Source organism: Pelmatolapia mariae, linkage group LG6 (genome assembly GCF_036321145.2).
Source record: "Pelmatolapia mariae isolate MD_Pm_ZW linkage group LG6, Pm_UMD_F_2, whole genome shotgun sequence".
Classification (NCBI taxonomy): domain Eukaryota; kingdom Metazoa; phylum Chordata; class Actinopteri; order Cichliformes; family Cichlidae; genus Pelmatolapia; species Pelmatolapia mariae.
In genome coordinates this window covers 29,646,459-29,671,314 of record NC_086232.1, presented here as the reverse complement: position 1 = coordinate 29,671,314, position 24,856 = coordinate 29,646,459, and the positions used below count along the sequence as shown (strand labels likewise).

Genomic DNA, 24,856 nt, shown 5'->3' with positions numbered 1-24,856 from the left:
ATAGGTGGTTACCATAATGACTGCAATTAAAACTAATAAGCAAATAATTCATGCAAGATACACTTAATTTTAAAAGTTACCCTACGTTAGAGCCAGAATAGAGCCAGTAAAAGTTAATGAGTAAAATTATGAGCCAGTAAAAGTTTGAAGTAAAAAACTAAACATTGTTGTTCTTATTTCCCTCCTAATAGTCAAAACGTTAATTATATAAATCAGGAAATATCAATTTTCTGTCTTTTGCTAGTCATCAAAAAAAGAAAAGAGCAGCCACATGAAGACAGGACAAAAAAGCATCTATGTACATAATGTGGCCAAGCGACGAATGATACACCTGTAGTAGTAGTAGTTTTTGTTTTCCTCTGACATCGTCCAAGCAATGGCACTATCTTTTTAATGCAACAGGGGGCGCAGTAAACACAGCGAATTGTTCCACCACTCTGAACAGATAAGACAGAGCTCACAGAGTAAATCTAGCTATAGTAGAATAACAAGCTTACTCGATTTGACTTGGTTATCAGTTTAAGTGTTTGATTATTTAACAAACAACAATAAAACATGCCATAAAAAGAAACAAGAATGACACACATATAGGCAGAAGGTTCTGTAGATACTGGCAAACTAAACGTTGTGATATTACTAAAATTTAATGCAAACAGGATTTAAAAAGGGCAAAGTAAATATAAAACACAGGAGGAAAAAAACACATATCCACGAAAGATTTCCATAATTTCTGCCGGATTTTGCATAATAAACACTAACATGGTTTATTCTATGTATGCAGTAGCGCAATTGTATAATAACCTCTGAATAAACAAAAGAAAATACCATTATACAATAAATAAAAATTGTATTTAATCAAAACCTAATATTGTTGCTTAAAACACTGCAACACTGATATAAAAGTAAATGAATATATATATATATGAATACACATAGGAATTGCTTTGTCACAGCGATAGAGTGTAAACAGGTTAAAGGTGTTGTAGCTCGGTAAAACCAAATACATAGTGTATTTAATAAATACACATAAATGTTCCAGATTTTTTTGTCTTTAATAATTTGATATGGTTCTACTACGTCCCACCGCAGCAGCATCCAACGGTCTGCAGGTGTTCATTTATTGGCCACAGACAAATGGCATTTGGGCGGCAGTTGTCGACTAACTAAGCTAAAGTTTCGGCATGGGGAATTTTTTTTTCACCAATCGCATAGAGGCATCAGACTTTGACAGCCAATCATATTCCTAGTAGGCGTTGCCTTAGAGGAGTGCGGCGGCGGCGGTCGTGCTGTGCATCTTCTCGGGCCCGGTAGAGTTCGGTTGAGCGGGTGCTGGATGGTGGGGGAGTACCACTGATGAGAGAGAGCGGGCCGGAGAAGGGACTGTTTAGCACGCTTCGGGGGACTATTGCTATTATCTGCTGGACACTGATAAACACTCGGGTCGGGTTTCTTCGTCTATTGCGGGAGGTAAGCTGAGCAGAGAAGCCGGGGACGGGAGTTTTAGTGGGGATGTGGTGGTTAGCAACAGTAACCGTTAGCTAGCGGATTATTGTGGCATGACTTTCTAATGATGGAGGACCATCAGCTTGGCTAATGTTAGCCGCTGTCCCGGCGCCCCGGACGCAACATATTGTTTTTACTCACATATAGATAAATGTGTTGAAGATTTTCCGTTTTCAAGTTTAATCTTCAAGGGTTTAGTCTGAAATGGCGTGGTCATTGTCCGCCTGCTTTATCCCCACCCAGACGTCTTTGAGCCACCCACACCCATGATGGGATTGTGCCTCAGGAAGCTGCACAGTTCATCCCTAAAACTCCCATTTGCGCAGACTATTTAGGAATCTCTCTTACCTCATCGTCTTAACGTTATAAGAGCAGCGGTTCAAACCCATTCAATTGTGTACAGTTGGCTAATCAGAGCAATGAGTCCTTGTAGGTATCTTTTTTTTCTTCCAGTGGGTGGGAGGTGAAGCACAGCACGCCAACTTTGAGCTAATGTTAGCGAGCTAATCTAGCCAATGCAGCTGTTTGGCCTGGCCCGGTACATATTTGCAGCCCTTTACGAGGGGGTTTCACGGCTACTTGCAATTTCACAGCCCTTTATCTTACCGGACATGATGAGGACAGGATATTGCCAAGCTGAATGAGAGTGACTGAGGGGATGGAGCAACAAGGCAGCCGCACTGATCCCGCTGCATCCCGTGACCTGACCCAGATTTGGCTGCAACAGCGCCTGATTTAAGCATGGGACTAGATTGTTGTGTAAATATCTTTAGAAATACATAATTTCCTCGGGGATTAATAAAGCATTCTAATTTAGCTGAGGTTGAGTTAGATTAATAAGATGCATCCAGACTTGTCTCCGCGTCAGCTGTTGAAAGCATCCAGTGCCAAGGTTTACAGTTATTCCGCTCTCTTTCATTTCTATCTTGATGTTATTTTGTGCCCACGAGATAATTGGGTGCACTTCTGAAAGATTTTTTTAAATTATAAAAATATAATGAATTTGAGTTAAAAATGTAAAAGATATAAGATCATTATAGACTGCTGCAGGCATGTTTATGTGTTGGACTGCAGCTGATGATCATTGTAATTATCTAATTGTCAGGTGATTGTTGAGTGTATAAAATTATAGTTTTTTTAGACTTGCAATGATATATCTGCCCGATATTGGTATGGACTGATATTTGCCTTGCTGACTGATATCAGTGGGCAGTAGTTTACTGGCACAGCCTACATGGTCAAAAAATGTGAAAAGACCAAAAAATATTTTTATGTCAAGCTACTTTTATTCATATAAAACATTTAAATTAAAAACAACAGGATCTGACCTAAAGTCCTGTCCGGTTGTGTCAGATGTATTAAGATTTCAAATCTCTAAAAACAAATCACAACACCCACATTAACGACATTGTTAAAATGTAATGAGTAATAATAAAAATGTTATAGGTTAATGTAATGTAATGTTAAGTAAAATTTATTTTTTCTTTTTTAAATGTAAATAGTTGAGTCTCTAGAGCTATACTGGACAGGTCCTTATGTGGGATAGCAGACTGTTTCAGAGACTGAAGGTAACAATGGAGAAAGCCCGGTCATCTTTGGTGTTTCAGTGAGAGATGCCCTCAGTGACCTCGAGGCAAAATGTGGAGTTAATAGATCAATAATATGTTGTGGAGCTGACCCAAAGAGGGGTTTACAAAATAAACATTTAGGGGCAGATTTACTGACTTGCGGCAGCACAAACTGGGTAGAGTTGGTATTTAGAAAGAGATTGCAGTGACAAGATTGTGTGTCAGGTATGACTCAAAATGTTGCATATGCATTTCTGCGACTTTGTTTCTCGAGGCAGAAAATATAGGGAGGAGAATATTTAAATAAAATGCTCAAACTGATTTACTGTGTTTGCAACATGCAGCAAATAGCTAATTGTGCCAGTATTTAATGCCAAAAAGCATGTTTTTGAACTTGAAATTGAAATGAACTGAAAAACTAAGCATAACTATTAGCGCTATTTGGGGATTACACTCACTTGATATTTTGCACCGTTTAATATATTTAACCCTAAAAAAAAAAATATATATATATATATATATATATATATATATATATATATATTTAACCCTTAAAATCAGTTTTATGTTTCACAGTTAGGCAGTGAAATGTAGCCAAAACAGTCTGGGTATTTTTGTTTTTGTTGACTTAAACATTGATTTCCTAACTTAGTAAATAAGATTAAACAAATGCTTTCATAAATAGTCAAAATTAAAAAAACAATATGGAAGAAAATATCAATAATCATGATAACATTTTAAATTGTGATTTAATAACCAAATATTCAATATAAATATAAATATTTATTAAATTTAAAAAAAGACAACACACCTGCATTTTTGCTAGGAAAAAAAGACCTAAATCATAAAACTAATGACTTTTTTCTCAATTACCAAATCAGTTAACAGGCATAATATTTTGCTCTGATTATATGGTAAAGGTATTCACTTATTTCATTTACTTTATTTTTTTTATCAGACAGAATAGTCAGGGTTTCTCCTTTGCTTTTGAAGCGGCACAGATGGTGACGTTACTCTACATGTGGGCTGGTTATGCTCAGGTAGGAGGCTTGACACTCACACACAATCTGTCTGAGCCTCCTGCAAATGATTTGGAAAGCCCTAAATTCATGTGAAAAAAGTAAATTAACCAAATTAAATGGCAGAATACAGATAATTCGCATTATATGTTCGTATAGTTTAAAATTCTCTCATTAGAGTAAATATTAGACGCTCCCTCTCATGTTTTAACTGTATCTTTTTATAGGTGTAGCTTAATCACCCCTCTATATGTAAATTGCTCTGCACTAGTATTTAAAATCCATTTTGTTTTCTTTATTGTCCACAAACTGTACAAATCTAAGTGTTTTCTGATAGGTTATACATAATAATAAGACTGGCAATCATAATTCACAGCAAACCTATGACAGACAAGCAGCAACATAGACATTAACAGATAATGTGTTTTTTATATTTTAATTCTCTGATTGTTTAAACTGATTGATCAGTGTTTCCAGTAGAGGTCAATCATTTTAGCTTTTCCTGAACCAGTACACACGTAGTGATCAAGGAGACCGATATCTTGATATCAAAATTCATAATAAAACTAACCTTTGCTTAAGTTTTTAAATTTTGGATATTAAAAAATTGTTATATCGTTAAATCTGTTATTCAATGGTTACTGAATATGCTTATACATTTGTAATTATTTACGAATATCTTAATATGTGCATGCTAATATAGTTTTTTCTACTGTCCATGAACTCTCGGATGCTTAATTTATCACAGTTTTTTTTTGGTTTTTTTTGTTTTTTTTACAGTTTTTTGACATATGACATATAGTTTGCATATGTTTTGTTGTTATTCTACTACTATTTGGTGATCAAGTGCTTGTGTGCATTTCCTTTTTTTCCTTTTTTTAACAATACATGCCTCTATTAGGGGCTATAAATTAGCCTGTATTGCTAAATCTGGCACTTGTACATGACAGACCTGAGTGTTTGTATTACATAATGTGCACTGCCCCACCTTAAATAAATGATAGCATCACAGTGTCACATGATTGTTTATATCTGCTCTTCCTTGCGTTCTTATTCCTTGTTCCCATTCTGTCGCTTTTATTGCTCACTAAACAAAAAACATCTTAAAATATAACCCGTTAGGGTTTTTCAGCAACCTTTTACATGTAGTGTTATTTGGCTTTTAGGCTTTCTCGTTGGTGTAGTCTTATGGCCTGTTTATTCCCGCTGTTTTCAAGCAATTGTGGCGTCACTTTTGACGTGGAGCACACTTTGGTGTAGTTGTGGTGCACCTCTAGATTTTTGTGACCGGCCATGTACACCCAGTGTATGAGTGCATTGGTCTGCACTGTAGGAGCTCAGAAATCTCTAGTTTATAGAGTGGGAGGTGCTGCAACAGCTTGAAAAGATACAAATTACCTTGCTTCCTGTTTCTAGCACTTGTGCTCCTATATTAGCACTAATGGTATAGGATAACTGGTATCAACTTGGAGAATACTGTACCACGTCAGACAATGGTTATGGGGCTGTGATCACATCATGGTTGGCATGTGCAACAACCAATGCAGTGACTATAAACAGAGCTTTAGTCACTGTGATCCGCTTTCCTTATTAGAGCTCATGGATTGAGCTTGTTGTCTAGATTTTGCAAGACGGGTGTGTCTGCTACAGACCTGTAAGTCAGTTAACGCAGCCTGACAACAAACCTGTTAACAGTAGCTTTCCTCAGACTTTACTGTTTGCCACAAATTATTGTGGTATTTGAGCTAATTGATGTAACTGCACACTAGGGCTGCCACGATTAGTCGACTAGTCACGATTACGTCGACTATCAAAATCGTCGACGACTGATTTAATAGTCGACGTGTCGTTTGAAGCTTTGTAAGATCACAAAAGACGCAGGAATAAGTAGTAGGATTTAAGAGTGTAATAACGGACTGAAACAGAAGATGGCAGCACTGCATGTACAAGGATGCCAGCTGCCATTAAACCCCGAAGAAGAAGAAGAAGTAGCGCTGTCCCAGAATTCATAGCGCAGCCCAGCTCAGTTTCCAACAATGGCGGCAGCTAGTTAGTTTTAATATTACTGTTATTATTCTTTCTGGGTCACAAAATAAACGTTTAACATATTTTCAGGCGAGAATGTAACTGTGTAAACCTCAAATATCTGGTCAGTTTATCAAGACACCACATATTTTCAAAAGCGCTCCGACATTTTCGGAGACGCCTGTTAACTACTAGCTCAATAGCTAGCCGGGGGCAAGGCTCACTACAGCCCGTGAGAACACCGGACTCCCGGCAAATCGTTTTCAAACCCACCGCCGTCTTTCGCTACTCAGGTTTAACATACATAAGTCACTTAGATAACTTAAAAATGTTATTGTTTGGCTTTTTTAGTATTTAATTTGTTCCTGAGCAAATCGGTTTGGCTGAGATTAAAGTGATAGTTTTTACACAGCTGAATAAACGTCAAGCAGACAACTGGTTATCAGAAGTGTGAGATGCTCCAGAATATACTCCGGTGTCCTGTTATATTTTAGATAGCAAGGAGTTTATTAAACTTCACCGAAACAATCTGCAAATTTCATTAAAATTTAATAAACTATCATCTTGTCTTTATTTTTAGTTAGCACATATCTTAAACACTTAAAGCTGTAAGCTAATGATAGTTATATAAGAGCAGATGCATGCTGGTGCAATAAGCTGTACGTTTTTTGTCCAACGGATGCATGATCTGATTAGTCGACTAATCGCAAAAATAATCAGTGACTAGTCGACTATCAAAAAAATCGTTTGTGGCAGCCCTACTGCACAATCATCCATGTTGTCCTGACTGAAGTGTTGATTGCAAGATTGTGTGGTTGTAGCTTTAGCAGGGAGGATTGATATGTTTACTGGGTCTTCTGCTAGCTTATCTTTGAACCAAGTATTCCAGTTAAGCTGTAGACCGAATATACTGTGTGTACCCATTACTGATTGACCTTTACTCATGACTTAACCAGTCAGGTAGTTCTCTAGCCAAGTCCTTTCTCTAGCACACCAGATTTGATAGCTGTCATCAAACCACATAGGCGATCCCTATCCTGTCCAACTTTGCCCTTAACCTATTCAGTAAATCAAAATTGACAATAAAATAATGTTGTCAATTTATTAAAAATAATGTAAGTTAATGTTAAAAATGTAACTAACTGCTTGTTTATAGAGTATTTAGCTTCACATTGGCACAACCAATCATAACCACAAACCAAAACTGTAAAATGTATTACCCCAGTAAAAGCTACTGTTACAAATCAGAAACAATGACATAAATTATTAAGAACACAGCTTTGTTTTGAAGAAGCTGATTGCTGTTGTTTTCAAAAGGATTCCAGTCATTACCATCTGAGCTTGCTAAGAGCCAACATTTAGCAGCCATTACAAAAGCTGCATCATCCGAGAAACATTTAACCACCGCCAGCACTCAACTATCTGAGTTACATCTTGATGGAATCATGTCATAACTGAAATGTCCGTGTGAATCATGATGTTCCCTCACAGTAGTTAGATGTAGTGTCAGTAGTTTTCCACCAAATGTGGGTGAAAAGCATTCGTTACCTTAGAATGCAGTGTTTTTCCTGCACAGAGAAACAATTTTTGGCCTTCACCAAAGAGGTTTTAGCCAGAGCTAAAGGAAAATCATCAGCATTGTAATACATTTCTTTGATTTTGTTTATTTGGGTGGAATTTACTAAAGTATTTAAGCAATCATTTTTGTCTATTTAAAGACCAGGAATGTGTACAGGTCTGTTATCTTACTGTACATGGACACATTGAGCATACTCATATAGTCACCCACCAAAGGCCCATTTTTAAACCAGGAAAAACCCTGATATAAGATAAACAGTAGCCATTAGGTATTTTACTACTTACTATGTTACTATTGCTTAACTTTTACATCTCTGGGTGCACATGCTTTATGGCAATGTAACTTATTAGAAAAAATTGTTAAAATTGAATGTTGATGTGACGTTATATCCACTATCTCACAGAGATGCTAAAGTTTTAGTCATGCTAAGTTAGTGTAAACTGGCTTTACTCACATACAGCCGAATTGTAAATGTTTATGACTCATATCACAAGTGAAGACCCATCATTATGCACAACAATCCATAACACCACTGACTCTAAACCTAATAAATGCTCTCATAGCCCTCATTACAGAAACTGCTAGAAATGGAAACTGTTTGTCTTACTGCCTTACTTGTTTTGTTAAATTTCATTGCTAAAGTAATAGATTACTCTGTGAATTTTATGTCATCCATAGTTATTACTCTTCTGCTACTCTTCTGCTACTCTTCTAAAAGTAGCTTTTCCTACTTCTGTTAGTTTTATGGGAAAATCTAATATTTGGCTTAAAATTGCAACTCGAGTCAACTTGGTAATAATCTGATTTGAGTGAAGTCCTACGGTTACTACTGAAATATTGACGTAGCACAGCTAGATGTTTGTTCACAGAAGCCATTATGGCTTCTCCCACCAGGAAAGGCAAAGATGTAAACAGTGATATTGGTCAATTTCTCGTTAGCTCACCCGTAGTGTTGTGCATGTTCAATTTCAATTTCTGCCACACTGTCATGTCCTACTGAGACCTGCCTTTTGTAACATGTTTTTAATAGTTAATTTTTTCACATTCCGCTAACTAGCAAAAGGTCCCTGGTTCAACTCCAGGAGGCGGCAAGTCCCTCTGAGAAGCTAAAAGTAGCTTTTCCTACTAAATTCAATTATCTGCCTGAAAATGGCCTTGGTGTTTGAACTTTTCACACATCTTTAAGTAAGGGTACTACTCACAATTTAGTGGCAAAATTGGTTACATTTTGATGAACTTCATACTTTGCTTGCTCTCTACAGGTGGCCTAGAGTGCTCTGCTTCTGGTTTCCAGCAGCAATGACACAGAGGAGTGGACAGGAGGACCCGGAGCGGTACCTCTTTGTGGACCGCGCTGTGGTATACAACCCGGCAGCACAGGCCGACTGGACTGCCAAAAGGTTGGTATGGATTCCATCAGAACGCCACGGCTTCGAGGCTGCAAGTATTCAACAGGAGCGTGGAGATGAGGTGGTGGTGGAGCTAGCAGAAAACGGGAAGAAGGCAGTGATCAACAAGGATGACATCCAGAAGATGAACCCGCCCAAGTTCACCAAGGTGGAGGATATGGCTGAACTGACCTGCTTGAACGAGGCATCCGTGCTTCACAACCTCAAGGACCGCTACTACTCCGGCCTTATTTATGTAAGTATTTGTACGTTATAAAGAAGTACAACAATTCATAAGAAATGTCTTCTTCAGCAGTTCAGTTGTCATCATTTGACATGACATGACTTACTTTACTATGACTTGTCAGTATAGGTTTGGTTAGGTTGGTTAATGTGATTGATATTACTGTAATGTTAAAAATCCCACAGAGGTAACATTTTAAAACTGCATGTAAGTAAGAGAATAACTATAGTCAATAATTTTTGTGATTATGATCAGGTGCTTCCCACTTTCTTAGCAAAGAGTCATATGTATTCTGTGTCACTGACATGTGAGTCTCAGGTAGGGCTGCCACGATTAGTCGACTAGTCACGATTTCGTCGACTATCAAAATCGTCGACGACAAATTTAATAGTCGAAGCGTCGTTTAAAGCCTTGTAAGATCCTGAAAGACGCAGGAATAAGTAGTAGGATTTAAGAGTGTAATAACGGACTGAAAAAGAAGATGGCAGCACTGCATGTACAAGGATGCCAGCTGCCGTTTAACCCCGAAGAAGATGAAGCAACTCCGGTATCGTAGCTGTGTTCCAATTTCCAACAATGGCGGCAGCTACTGAGTTTTAATATTACTCTTATTACTCTTTCTGGTTGACAAAATAAACTTTTAACATATTTTCAGGCGAGAATGTAGCTGTGTAAACTTCAAATATCTGCTCGGTTTATCAAGACATCACATATTTGCAAAAGCGCTCCGACGTTTTCGGAGACATCTGTTACCCACCAGCTTGATAACTAGCCGGGGGGGGGGGGGGGGGTTCAATGGTCACTCGAGCTGGCAAAAACTGCGGACTCCCAGCAAATCATTTTCAAACCCCCCGCAGACTTTCGCTACTCAGGTTAAACATGATATATAAGTCACTTAGATAACTTAAAACTGTTATTGTTTGGCTTTTTTTAGTGTTTTATTTGTTCCTGATTAAATCGGTTTGGCTGAGATTAAAGTTAGTTTTCACACAGCTGAATAAACGTCAAACAGAAAACTGATTAAACGGAAGTGTGAGATGGTCGAGAATATACTCCGGTGTCCTGTTATATTTTAGATAGCAAGAAGCAGACGGCTGAGTTTATTAAACTCCACTGAGACAATCTGCAAATTTTATTAAAAGTTTAATAAAGTATCACCTTGTCTTTATTTTTAGTTTGCACATACCTTAAACACTTCAAGCTGTAAGCTAATGATAGTTATATAAGTGCAGATGCATGCTGGTGCAATAAGCTGTACGTTTTACGTCCAATGGATGCATGATCTGATTAGTCGACTAATCACAAAAATAATTGGTGACTAGTCAGCTATCAAAATAGTCGTTTGTGGCAGCCCTAGTCTCAGGTGATAGTTTTGCTAGCCAAAAACAGTGGCGTTTAACAGTGAGAGAGAGGGTCAACTGGAATACCTAGTTCCATTCATTTGACAATGCTTTAAACAGAAATGGTGGATTCCTGGTAAAAACATTCATGGAGAAACATCACTTCCCCCCTTATTAGCAAATAATTATTTGCTAATTATTAAATTAGCAAATAACTTTGCTAATTTAATGCCTTAGGAGTTGTTTTACTTGGTCCATTATACAATAAAAACAAGGATTATTAAACATGTGGTTCATTTTAACCTAAACAAATATACTTCCTCTATTTCACACTTGATTCTCTCAATTCAAGAGTCTAAAAAACACATTTCCTTCAATGAGCAAGCCTTCATGTCCCATATTATCTGCTGATTTCCCCTGTGATTATTACCCACTTAATGATATGCATTCCTGGAATAGCACAAATGCAGAGGTTATGGGCCACCTGAGACCCAGGAAGGAGGTACAGTTCGGCTGCCATGTTCACACTTGAATGCATGGTTAGAAATTAGAGGTATTTTACTTAGAGCAGAATGTAAGGCTTGTGCAATTGTGTTTTTTCTTTTTTTCTTTTAGTTCATAATATTTTATAATTTAGCTTGAAATTATTTGGTTGAAAATTATTTCAGATTGTTTGTCTTGTTTTGAAAAGTGTAAGCGTAACTGAGACTGCTTTCGGCTCAGCAATTTGTCCCGTGTATTTTTTGGACTCCGATATGTTGCAGGAGTGACATCACATGGTCATGATCACTTTCTTTCTCTAAATCTGATGTGCTCTGCTACTGAAATTTGGCACCCATTAATTTAATATAAATCTGGAATTGGCAAAGCTAATTTATTTGGTCAGTAGCCCCAAGAGTACAGAGGTCTACCTAGCCCTGCTAAGTAAAAAAATCAATCAATCAATCAATAGTTAACTGAATTGATATTTTTTTCTTCAGCTATTTTGATGTATTTTAGCAGAATATTTAACTACTGAGTGTAAATATTTTAAACAATACTATAGACACTAAAAACCAAGGTAAGTAAAGTAAGTAAAAAGTAAGTAAGTAAAATTTTATTTATATAGCACATTTCTAGATAGAGATCACAAAGTGCTTTACAAGATATAACAGATTAAAAAGACATAATACAAACAAAGTTAGCAAAAAGCAATTTTAAAAAGATGTGTTTTTAACTGTTTTTTAAAAGTAATCAATGAATCAGCAGATCGTAAGTCCAGAGGAAGGGAATTCCACAGTCTGGCGGCCACAGTAGCAAAAGCTCTATCACCCCTAGTTTTCAGTCTCGTATTCTGGATGACAAGTAGGCCCTGACTACTCGACCTCAGAGACCTACTAGGGGCATAGGGCTGTAAGAGTTCAATAATATATGGTGGTGCCTGTTGTTGAAGAGCCTTAAAAGTTAGAACCAGAATCTTAAAATGGACTCTAAATTCGACGGGAAGCCAATGTAACTGCATAAGCAACGGTGTTATATGTGAATATTTAGAATAGGGCTGCCACAAACGATTATTTTGATAGTCGACTAGTCACTGATTATTTTTGCGATTAGTCGACTAATCAGATCATGCATCCGTTGGACAAAAAACGTACAGCTTATTGCACCAGCATGCATCTGCTCTTATATAACTATCATTAGCTTACAGCTTTAAGTGTTTAAGATATGTGCTAACTAAAAATAAAGACAAGATGATAGTTTATTAAATTTTAATGAAATTTGCAGATTGTTTCGGTGAAGTTTAATAAACTCCTTGCTATCTAAAATATAACAGGACACCGGAGTATATTCTGGAGCATCTCACACTTCTGATAACCAGTTGTCTGCTTGACGTTTATTCAGCTGTGTAAAAACTATCACTTTAATCTCAGCCAAACCGATTTGCTCAGGAACAAATTAAATACTAAAAAAGCCAAACAATAACATTTTTAAGTTATCTAAGTGACTTATGTATGTTAAACCTAAGTAGCGAAAGACGGCGGTGGGTTTGAAAACGATTTGCCGGGAGTCCGGTGTTCTCACGGGCTGTAGTGAGCCTTGCCCCCGGCTAGCTATTGAGCTAGTAGTTAACAGGCGTCTCCGAAAATGTCGGAGCGCTTTTGAAAATATGTGGTGTCTTGATAAACTGACCAGATATTTGAGGTTTACACAGTTACATTCTCGCCTGAAAATATGTTAAACGTTTATTTTGTGACCCAGAAAGAATAATAACAGTAATATTAAAACTAACTAGCTGCCGCCATTGTTGGAAACTGAGCTGGGCTGCGCTATGAATTCTGGGACAGAGCTACTTCTTCTTCTTCTTCTTCTTCTTCTTCGGGGTTTAATGGCAGCTGGCATCCTTGTACATGCAGTGCTGCCATCTTCTGTTTCAGTCCGTTATTACACTCTTAAATCCTACTACTTATTTCTGCGTCTTTTGTGATCTTACAAAGCTTCAAACGACACGTCGACTATTAAATCAGTCGTCGACGATTTTGATAGTCGACGTAATCGTGACTAGTCGACTAATCGTGGCAGCCCTAATTTAGAAGCTTTCGTCAAAAGTCTTGCTGCAGCATTCTGAACGATCTGCAGACGCTCCAAAGAACCTTTGTTTAGACAAGTAAACAGGGAATTGCAATAGTCCAATCGTGAAGAGATAAAAGCATGAATAACAATCTCCAGTTCGGTATAGGATATTATAGAGCTCAATTTAGAAATATTTCTTAGATGATAAAAGCAAGACCGAACAAGAGATTTAACATGACTATCTAACGTAAGAGCAGGATCAAGGATAATCCCTAAGTTCCTGACAGATGGTTTTACAAACGTTGAAAGAGGACCAAGAGCATTCATTATACTGGGTATATGTCTATCTGGGGCACATAAGAGAACTTCGGTTTTATTTTCGTTTAGTTGGAGGAAGTTTTCAGCCAACCAGCCTTTAATGGCTTCCAAGCACACATTTAAGAGCTGCAGCTTAGAAGCCTCTTCAGGTTTAAAAGATATATAGAGTTGGATATCGTCCGCATAACAATGGTAACAAATATCCTCAAAAGGGCTCAAAATGTGCTGGAGAGGGAGTAAGTAAACTAGGAACAGTAGTGGCCCTAGCACAGAGCCTTGTGGCACACCGAAAGACAGGGACGCAGGAGATGATCTATACTTAGAAACTGCTACAGAAGAAAATCGTTCAGAGAGATACGAGGAGAACCATTTCAATGCAGTCCCAGAGACACCGACCCAGTATTTCAGCCTGTTAAGTAAAATATAGTGGTCAACAGTATCAAAGGCCGACGTAAGATCCAACATTAAGAGAACAGAACATTTACCTGCATCACTTTGTAACAAAATGTCATTAGAAACTCTAAGAAGGGCTGTTTCAGTGGAATGAACTTTACGAAAGCCAGATTGAAGTTTGTCGAAAATACTGTATTTATCCAAAACTGCTGTAAGCTGCTTAGCCACAATCTTCTCTAGAATCTTCGCAATTAACGGAATTTTTGAGATCGGTCTATAATTGCTAGTAAGAGATGGGTCCAGCATAGGCTTTTTTAACAAGGGGTGAATAACAGCATTTTTAAAATAGGCAGGGACTATGCCCGAAGCCAAAGAGATATTAATTATAGTAAGAATACAGGAACCAGTAGAGTAAAAGACATTTTTGAATAATGATGCAGGTAAGAAATCAAGTGAGCAAGAGGATAGTTTTGTTGCACTAACTATTTTTCCCAGCTCTGGTAGTGAAATAGGTGAAAAATCTTCTAAGACAACAGGCCGAGCTGGCGTGGGAACTGACAGCGCAGACGCTGAAAAAGACAGGTTTTTTCTTATGTTGCTAATTTTTTCTAAAAAGAAAGCAAGAAAAGTTTCACAATCTTCAACAGAAGAAATAATAGCGACAGGTGGAGCAGGAGTAATAATGTTAGTAATAGTATCAAATAAAACTTTAGGATTACCTCTGCTCTTAGCAACCAACTGAGAAAAATAAGCAGCCCTCGCAACTCTAATAGCATTGTTAAAGGAGACTAAAAGATCCTTTAAATAATGAAGATGAACATTTAAGTGGGTTTTCCTCCATAACCGCTCAGCTTTACGACAGTTACGTTTTATAAGACGAATGTCGTCATTTAACCAGGGTACAGACTTGGAAACAAGCACAGGTCTCATTTTAAGCGGACAGATTTCATCTAAGATCGAAAGACAATGACAATTGAATAGATCCATAGAAGAATCAACATCGTTTTCTGGGGATAATGTTAAGTTAAATGCATCAGAGAACTTCTGTGCAGTGGAGGAATTTAAAGTGCGGGAAATAAATGTCCGATGAACAGGAGACATAGGCTCATAAAAGGACATATTAAAAAAGACACAATAATGGTCAGAAATAAAAATGTCCTTAGAACAAATATAATCAATATTTAGACCCAGAGAAAAAACAAGGTCCAGTGTATGGCCTTTGTTATGTGTAGGGCCCGATACATGTTGGATGAAATGAAAAGAGTCCATGATACTAGTAAAACCCCTAGCAAAGAGGTCGGACTCATCATCAACATGTATATTAAAATCTCCCACAAGAAGCAGTTTAGACAATCTCATAGTAGAGGACAGAAAATCACTAAACTCGGCTAAAAACGAACTGTTTGGGCCAGGAGGGCGATAAACCAACGCACAGTAGAAAGGATCCTTCTTTCCGATTTTGATGAGCTGTAGTTCAAAAGACAGAAAGTGTCCAATTTTCACTGAACGGCAATTAAAACGGCTCCGGAATGCCACCGCAAGGCCTCCTCCACGACCAGATCCTCGTGGCTGGCTAATGACAGAGAAGCCATTTGGGCACATTTCAATAGTAGACGAATAATCCGACCCCCGTTGCCAAGTCTCAGTCAAGAACAGGAAGTCCAGATTTTTAGAAACAATAAAATCGTTAAGCACAAACGATTTATTCGTCAAAGAACGGGCATTAAAGAGCGCCATAGACAGCGGGGTGAGGACATTTGTGTTGGAAAAAGCTTGAGTTTCTTGAATTAAAGGGCGTAAATTCTCGGGATCAGAGCCTTCACGTTCATATATTCCACTCACCGAGGGGATGAAAAACCAGTCGGCAGGAGAGTCTGGATAAACCCTTCTGAGATAACACGACCTCAGAGAGCCAGGCCCCCTGTATCCTAGTAGGGCCTTGGTAGACAGATTCCTCTCCATGTAGCTGTCATGTGCGTAGGCGACAGAAAAAGCTCGACATCGCTTTCCAATCAGCCCCCGCCGCCAGAGAAGCCTAAACTTCACCTGGATGCCCGATCTCTTTCCTCTTTTTCTGCGTCGTCTACGGGGAACGCTGAAAACGCTGGTCGAAGATCCAGTCACAGGCAGAGGGTGGAAGGTACCAAAAGAGTGCGGAGAAAAATGTGGAGAATGGAAAGTCCCACGAAAGGAAAAAGAAAAAACATCTTTCGCCGTCATTGACGACCGGATGGATAGCAGCGTCGGACGATCGTAGACCAAGGCAGCCAATACATGATTAAAACAGTTAAAAAACAGCAGAGTAAAAAGAAAAAACATGACAATAGAGCGAGACCAGCTACACCCGGCAGCGGCGAAGCCAAACACAGGCGCCATCATGCCGGAAGGTACAGAAGTGGCACTTTGTTCTGACAACATGATAACATAATAATAAAATCTAAACTATAGTTTATTAAAATAAAATATGTTACTGTAATTAAATACTATTACTGTAATTAAGTAACTTGTTGGCAATAAAAGGCCTTGACATTAGTGTATGCTGGGAAGGATTTAGGATTATAAGTTTTGCCATGTGTTTGGACAGCATCAGACCTTATGAGAAAAATCAAAGGACATTTTCTAATGCAGATCATATGTAATCTCTTTGTAGGTCACTGGAAAAAATGAATAATCTGTTCCAGATTTTCACTCTGTATGTGCTGTAAAAAACAACTCAGTGTAAAGTGTGACCTAAAAGGGTAAAGTGTAAAAAAAAAAAGAAAAGCCCAAGTGTAAAAAAAACAAAATAAGCAGAAAACTCCAAATGCTCTTCTAAAAAATGTGTTTGTATATTTTAAAGAAGGCTTATGAGATTCAAAGAAATTACCCAGGCCTCATGTCTTTGCTCATGGATGATCATTGCTGAGTCACACTGTAACCAAACTGCCTTAACAGAGCTCTTTCTGTTCACTGATAAGCAACATCTGTGCGTTCAAATAACTGAATTTTTTTTCTCTTTTACTGTGAGAAAAGTGACTTTTAATTAACAGCCGATGTGCGTAGGCTTTTTGCTGTTATTGCTTGTTCTGGAGGCCCATAGAAATGCCTTTCTGTTAATCTCTGTGGTACAATTTGTGTTGCTAAGTTATCATTTATTTTTGATTTTTCTACATGACCAGTGTTCCCCAGTGTGAAATTAATAAACAAAGGGTTTGAAGAGATTTGAGTTGGATGCATGGGGCATTGTGTTTGTCAGCTGCTTTAGCATTCCTGACTCTGCATGTTTTCCCGTCCTGCTTTTGAGGATTGTATGACCTTTTAAGTCAGGCCAGCATAGCATAGCGCTGACATAAACCTCTTTGCAGAATGTAAATGAGATAATTCTGTGTCAAACATGCTGCCATGGGGCAATGTGGAAAGAGCTCAAGAGTGTGTGGACTGAAGGAAGCTTGCACGCTGGAGATGGCATGCTAACATCACATACATGTTTCAGTTACTCAAATTCTGATAAACGACCTGCTCCGCCACCTGAACCACAGCCACCGCTCGACCCTAACAGATTCATATTCACATCACTACAGAAGTATAAACTAATGGTAGCTTTGCCTGGATTCCAATTTTAGCCAGTTGTTTGGGTTTTCTCCGTTAGTCGACCTAGTGTTTTCCATAGGTCTGGGTGTAGATTATTTAATGAGATATTTGTGGTTCTTGCCTCTTACCTCCTTAAGACTTATTGTCTTCTGTCACAAGGTGACTTCAGCTATTACTCCTCACATTCTGGTTTGTTTTGGTTTTGGTTGTTTTTTTTTGGTGGGGGGGGGGGTTCCTCAGCTATTACTGTTGCTTGAATGTAAGTTAGCCCACAGATTCCTATATTTTAATCAAGCTGCTGAATGAGATTAGGAACACCTAAAGATTTAGAGCACACTTAAATCTTCTATCCAGGCACGAATGGTTATAATTAAAACATGTTTTGCTAAGTAAATGCATTTGCTATTTTTTGTGTGAAGTCAGCAAAGACTAGAGCCCAGTTTGCCCCGCTATGTCAGAGTGGAAAGCTGAGACGCCAGAAATCTTCTCCCTTTTTCCCACCAAGTCAGGTCCTGTTGCTAAGCACTGCATAGTTCACAGAAATTTATCTGGATGTTTCTGAAGAGCCAGAAAGCCCTTCAGACTGTGTTAAAGCTTTCTCTGTTGGCCAGAGTCTCTCAGGGTACTGGGCACAGTTTATGAACACTACAATCTGAGATGCATTAGTTATGGTTATCCGATTCTATACTGGGTTGTTTAAGTGATTGAATTTTATTTTCATTTGTACTTTTAGCTTCATTTAGCCCTTCCATAAAAGCCCAGATCCACTCTTAGCTAAGCTGTGGTGGATTTAGTTTATTTTGATAGTTTATTTATTCAATGAAGTGTTAATTAAAGTTAAATACAATCCACTTAATTAAAAAAACAAGTGTCTTCTTTTTATATTTTTAATAAATCCAGAATTTTTTCAAGTTTGAATTTTTTAAAACAAGTATTGATCAAAATATGACTTTTGTCACAGGACTGCTTTGGTATCTTTCCTATGGGGAGATTTACTTTGTCAAAAGTCATTTGATACAGAAATGAACCACAGCGCTCTGGTGTGGTGTTATGGCTGATGCTTGCTGGCTCGTATCTTGCTTTGCCTGGTTGTGTAGGCAGCCAACCCTTTTGCCCCTGAGCCCCACTAATCTTGCATATACCCCCTGAGGTCCACCATGAAGGACAGCCAGCTGAGTCATCCCTCTCCCCACTGCCTGTGGGCCACGCTGGTCAGGATCACTGATCTGTCTGCTTGGCGCTGTGCCCACTGTAGGGGGTCTATGAAGTGGATATTATGACTGTTTCCCTCAAATACATCCTGTAAGCTCAAGTTACCTTTTATAGTTGATGGCATTTAGCAAAGTATATAAGTGTTAGCTGGAGGATTGTCAGCGCCAATACTGTATAGTAATGTTGGTGTTCAAATACTGCTAATGATGCCAGAGAAACAAATCTCTCGTTGGCCAGATTGTAGCAGAGCTGTGTCTACAGCATCTGTGCACATAGAGTAGGTGGGGAGGACGGGTTGTTGGCCATCTGGTGATGTTACTCCACCCTCCAGACACATGGGCTTCAGTGATACTGTGTGTAAGTCTCAGGGGTGTATGCATTTCTGGGCAGGTTTTAGTTTTAACTCTGTTTTAGCAACTTTAGCAACTCCATTACCAGCAGTGTTTGAATTTAGTGTGCTAAGTTGTGCCAAGATTTTAGATTCAGTGGCTATTTGGGCAATATGGATCGAATCTTAAATCATAATAATCTTTTGTATTCATATGCATGACTTTGGTTTATGAGCATTTCCAGTGTATTGTACAAAATAATACTTTAAAGAAAGTACACTTGTTTTAACTGATAATGGGTTGTTGAATCAGACTAGGGCTGATTCATTATGGCAAAAATCCTAATCAGAGTCATTCTGGCCAGTGTTGACATTATTATCCAACATGATTACTTACAGGCTTACTGTACATTTATTGAATTTCAAAAACAAGAAGTGGATCTCGATTAACTTGAACTCCAATATAACTTCAGAAAAAAATTAAGTAAATGTGAACACTGTCGGTTTTGCATTTACATGAATGTGTGGTGTGAAACTCCAGCCAAGGGAAAGGCTTTCTCTCTCTCACTGACTTGCATGTACAGTCCAGTCTGCACCCAAAACATGCTTTCCTTTCATCAGCGTTGTTCCACTTCAACAACTGGGTTAGCGGGGCCACAGGCTGCTGCAGACAACATCATTTAAAGAGTGTGGTTTCTCAGCCCAGCCAAGCGCATACATTAGAAAGGTAAAAGAGACTCAAGGTACAGAGAAAAAGGAGTAAAAGCTTAAAAAGGGTTGTGAGGAGGAGAGAAGATAATAAAGTGTCAGGGAGGAACAAAGCCGTATTGTTACTCTCTTTGCATCTTAATTTTAGGCTTGATCACGACTGATAGATAATTAATCTGCTTTCATCTGCTCTTCACTCTGTACCCCACACAGTTTTTAGTTAATGTTCTAGCAGCAGCAGCAGACATGTCAGGGATTAACCCAGCCCTGCCCTGTCTGCATTTTTTAGCTAAAAGGCAGATATTCTGTTGTGGATTAAAATCACCTCCCGCTGCCTCTGATTTTTGTTGTTAGTTAAAGGATTTCTGGGTAAACCTGCCACCAGTTTAATGCAGAGAAAAACATTATTTCTACATATTAGAAAGAAAACTGAGAAATCTCCAGTTGTATACAGTTTTTAATATATGCACCACAGTGGGACTTTCAGGACATTTTGTATGAACCAGTTTGTTCTTAAGTAAAATGGATTTTTAGAGGATTTGTAGTATTCACAAATTGTCTGATAGGAAACATTGGACTAGATCAGACTCATGTGTTCCCATTTACGAAAAACCTGCCTGTTAATACAGGGAAACAGTTATTTAAACAATCACATCTTTCTCTGAATAAATTGTGTGTTTTTATCTTTCTGCAAAATAAAATTCACTATATTGAGCAATGTAGGATTATGTTAGCAAGTATTATGCCTTGACAACCTACTGCTGGTTACATTCCTATTGTAATAAAAAAAATTCCATGCAAGATAGAATTTCAGTTCTATATCTCTATATAGACCCTACAATAATTCAAAGAAAACAGAGAAAATAAACATATCTGAATTCAGTCCATGCATACTTTTTTTCTATCTTGAGAGTACTGTACTGTTACTGTGTATGGAAGTATTGCACATTACAAGAAATAGAAAAAATAGAAGTCTGTTGATCTCTATGTTAAACTGTTAATTCGAACCCTTAGCTCAAAATGAAGCTAACTTTGGTTATGCTCATCATCACAAACAAGAAAAGCGGATCGCCTCATGAACAGGTGGAGCTCATGAGCGTAAAGGGAGTGAATTATGAATATGCTGTTCAGACAAACAGATTTTGCTGCTCAGACTAAAGAACCAAGTTATTCATTAAAAATACGTAACTTCATTAAGGTTAGGCATTACCGTCTACTAGGTTAGGTTCAGAAAAAGATCATGGTTTGGGTTAAAATGCAACTATTTCAATTTAAAGGTCTGTTTTCTTAGTTGGCATAGTGACGTGTTCCTGCTTAAGTGATGCGGACGACACATGTACTGCAGACACAAAATATACTTCCTGTTGAAGCACATTACTTACAGATTTGTCCTTACATCCAAGTCCCATTTACTGCCCACTGTAATCAATACATTAAAGGTAATATAATATATTAACCATGTCATAAATTTGCATTAGGGCTGCTGAGGAATTAACACTCGACCATGTTTTCTTTTCTTTGTAGACGTACTCTGGTCTCTTCTGCGTGGTCATAAATCCCTACAAAAACCTGCCCATCTACTCCGAAAACATCATTGAGATGTACAGGGGCAAAAAGAGGCACGAAATGCCCCCTCACATATATGCCATCTCAGAGTCTGCATACAGATGCATGCTCCAAGGTAAGTCTTCTTATCTACAATCCACAACCCTTACAGAAAATACCACTTTACTGCACTTTAAAATGTCATTGAATGTCAAGGTGTTACTTCTAAGGATGTCTGTATGGTTGGAGCTTTTTTTTTTCTTTTTTTGTTAGTTCATTGAAAGGTCACATCTCCTCACAATATGTTCAGTGTCAAATTAGAGATGGGATTATCAGTGTTATCACTTGTGATTTTTAAACTTTTACCGGCCTTCACAAACACAGGAGCTTTCTATAGCCACAAAATTGCAATTAAGTTTGTATTATGTGGAATAAAATCACAACAAACACTAAGCAAAAAGCTTGAGGTTATGTCTTGAGACAAGACAATAACACTACTAGGAAGGTTTCTCCATAAACACATCTATCAGATTTTATTTTTGTCCTTGACATAGTTGACAGTTTAAATCGTAGGATCACAGAATCTTGTGAGTGAAGGCTGTCCAGGCTCAATGTTGTCTTAGAAGATCCTTGTAGCTGGAAAGCATCCAGGCTCTATGAGCAGTGACTGACTAGGATCAGACCAGCGAGAACAGAGAGGGTGACCCCATTGTGCTCGACAATAGATCCTTTGTGTGATTGCGAGGGCTGACCGGTGGGGGTGGTGACAGACTGGACAGTCCCGTCGGTCCTTTTAGGCTTTGCTGTGTCTCCATGTTGGTACACAGAAAGCGTCAACAAGCAGCTCTGCCCTCTTTGAATAAAAAACATGGGAACATCATCATGCTGATGTGATTAGTGACAAAGACATTTTTTCTTTAAACCCCAGATGTTTTTATGTTTTATGGTGGGGGGGGGGGTTAAATTACATAAAGGCTATGGGATATTTTCAGTCACTTCTGTAACAATTTGTCATTAAGCCCAGCAAGTTTCTTGTGATTGAAGCCTTTTCTTCACACCCTCTGTTTCCTAAAAACTGTGTTTTTGCTTGAGTGGGCGTGGAAGCATGGCCGTGTTTCCCCCTAGATTGACTGCTTTTGGAGGGGAGGGTGCAGTGGGGGGGAGTAAAGGGGTGTTTATTTCACTGTGGGCTTGCATCTTGGGGGGTTACAGCTGTAACGTTATCAGCAAAAGAGCCGCTAGTACAGATCTTTTGGGCTGACTTTGAGATGGTTGCGGTTGACTCAAGATTTTTCCACATTTGTTTTCAGACAGTTTAACAGTTGTTGGTTTTTATTGTATTTAGAGAGCGAGCAGAGAAATTATTGTGATAGTGAACTGCAGTAAAAACTGTCAATGAAGTGAAACAGGTGCACATAAATTAAATAATTAATATGAAATATATTTTTTTGTTGAAGAGGGCCCAGTAACACCCTAGGGCAGTGGTTGGGGATGGGTTACAAGACAAGTCAATTAGTAAAGCTTTGATTCTGTCATATTTTTGTGGGTTGCATTCTTGCCTGCCTTTACTGTCTGTGTCTAAAGCTCACAGATGGGGCCTGCAATTTTTAATGCTAGTCCAACCCATTTGTGTTCATATCAGAATAAACAGTTGTGATTGAAAAGGAGGTTTGTAGGTTAAAGATTAGTGAAAGCCAGCTGCTGTTCAACCTTGGCCCTGAGCATTTCGGCAGCCTGGTTAATAAAAGAGAATTTCCAGCTGTATACACTAGATTAGGATGGGTGTTTTTCTTCTTTCTCTCTTCTCCAAGCTGGCAGGAAACTGTAAAGTGGCTTATATTATCAGATTTCCTGGTAGGAGCAGGCAATATGCATGAAATTCCCAACAGGGTGTTTATAATTTTTAAAATCTGAATATAGACATATTGTGAAAAAAATATTGCTGAAAGTCTTATTTTTATTTTTATTTTTTTTTAGAAAAAAATATTTAATTCATCAAATAACAGGAATGTCTGTTTTGGTTCTTTCATTGCTGTGATGCAAAAACCATAATCCAATATTGCTGACATTGAGTACAAAGATCAGATGAGGACATTTAAAGCTTTTTCTCTTGAATTGAATCCCCAGTGGTTAATTAAGGCTGGGCAGAATGAGGGAAAATATCTTGCCATAATATATATTGTTTTCATGTCAGTTGATATCAATATATATAACATAACATGACATGAATCAAGTGACATGCCAGGATCAGTGATCAGTTTTGGCTTAAATATTTTTCCGGTAAATGTGAATGTAAGTTGAATTTGAGAAGTGTACTATAGATTTCTGTATAAAATATAACACATATACTTAATGATGAATTGTTAACTGTAAAAACACGTTTTAGACATTAAGTCTGGCTTTAAAAGTAGATATAAGTAATGAAACTATTCTGTGAAAGGGAACCAGTTTCTCCACTTAGCTGTAATTTGTTTGAATAAAAATGTCAGGTGCTGTGGTCGGTCTAGATGCCACCAGTGGGCAAAAATATCTTTAGAAATACAATCAGAAGAAGAGCTGACAATGTTTCAAATGACTGAAGCTATTTTATGCAGATATGAAAACAGCTGTGTCAAGAAACATATATTAGCAAATTGGTATTAGATGTCATTTCCAGCCTCTGTTATGTCAAATTGATTTATTAAAATTTCACTGATTAAGACCTGACCTTTCACTTTTAATAGTTATGCTTTGCAGTGGCAGAACAAGAGACAAGTGAGAAATCATTTGTTGGGTGTAATTTATGACCTTTGGAGCAGAGCTTAGTGTCATATTAACGACTCACGGTTGTCTGAAGCCTGTCATTGCTCAAATGGGAGGTTAAATGAAGTGTTATCTAACAAAGTCGGTGTGTGCAAGCTGACCTCTGAAACTCACTGCACATCTGTCATTGATTACAGGTCCAGATATTTTACATAACTGTCCTCTTTTTCGCTCTTGATGTTGACTCATTGATGTTCGAGAAGCTAATTTTATTATTTATTTATGTGTAAATGTGTTGTGAGGAAATTGTTGAGAAAAAAAACACATTAAAGAAAGAAAAAGCTGTCTTAAATTTCGACAGTCTCCATGCAACAACACCACTTTAAGTGTCCCAGGTGGGGTTACGAAACAGGAGGTCTTTGTTTCAGTGGAAATGAAGAAAGACCCCGTTCTTCAGTCCCTCCCTGGTGTTTAATCAGGGCATCAGGTCAGCTCTAGCTAGATCCATCTTGGCTTATTGAGGTTTTTCCCAAAGCGCAGCTCTTTGTTACTCTTGAACACAGGTCAGTTTTATAAAGAAAATCAGAAGTTTATAGTAAGAACATCTTATTATAAACCACAATGTCAAAAATGTGTGATAAAACCAGCTCAGTAAAGTTTATAGTGCCGCAACATACAGTCTAAATGAATGTAGTTCCACCTGACATTGATCAGATCTGTAGCTGTAATGGATTTGGTGACTTTGTGACCTGAGGCTTGATGCTGGATTCTTTCAACCTTAAACTCCTTTCTGTACATATCAGTCCATTTAAAGCAAGTGGGAA

The 24,856-nt window shown here is 38.0% G+C and overlaps 1 protein-coding gene across 7 annotated transcripts in view; it reads left to right on the top strand.

Annotated features, from left to right (window-relative positions):
• The first annotated feature begins 1,299 nt into the window (after positions 1-1,299).
• LOC134629304 (myosin-10) overlaps positions 1,300-24,856 on the top strand; it is a 79,235-nt gene continuing 55,678 nt past the window's right edge. For 6 of the 7 annotated variants that reach the window (XM_063476535.1, XM_063476537.1, XM_063476533.1 and 3 more), the window contains exons 1-3: positions 1,300-1,467; positions 8,957-9,338; positions 21,270-21,426. In XM_063476535.1, the coding sequence (XP_063332605.1) occupies positions 8,994-9,338; positions 21,270-21,426 (502 nt within the window). In that variant the 5' untranslated portion in view covers positions 1,300-1,467; positions 8,957-8,993. The remainder of the gene's footprint in view (positions 1,468-8,956; positions 9,339-21,269; positions 21,427-24,856) is intronic. The other variant, XM_063476538.1, reaches the window with a different exon arrangement.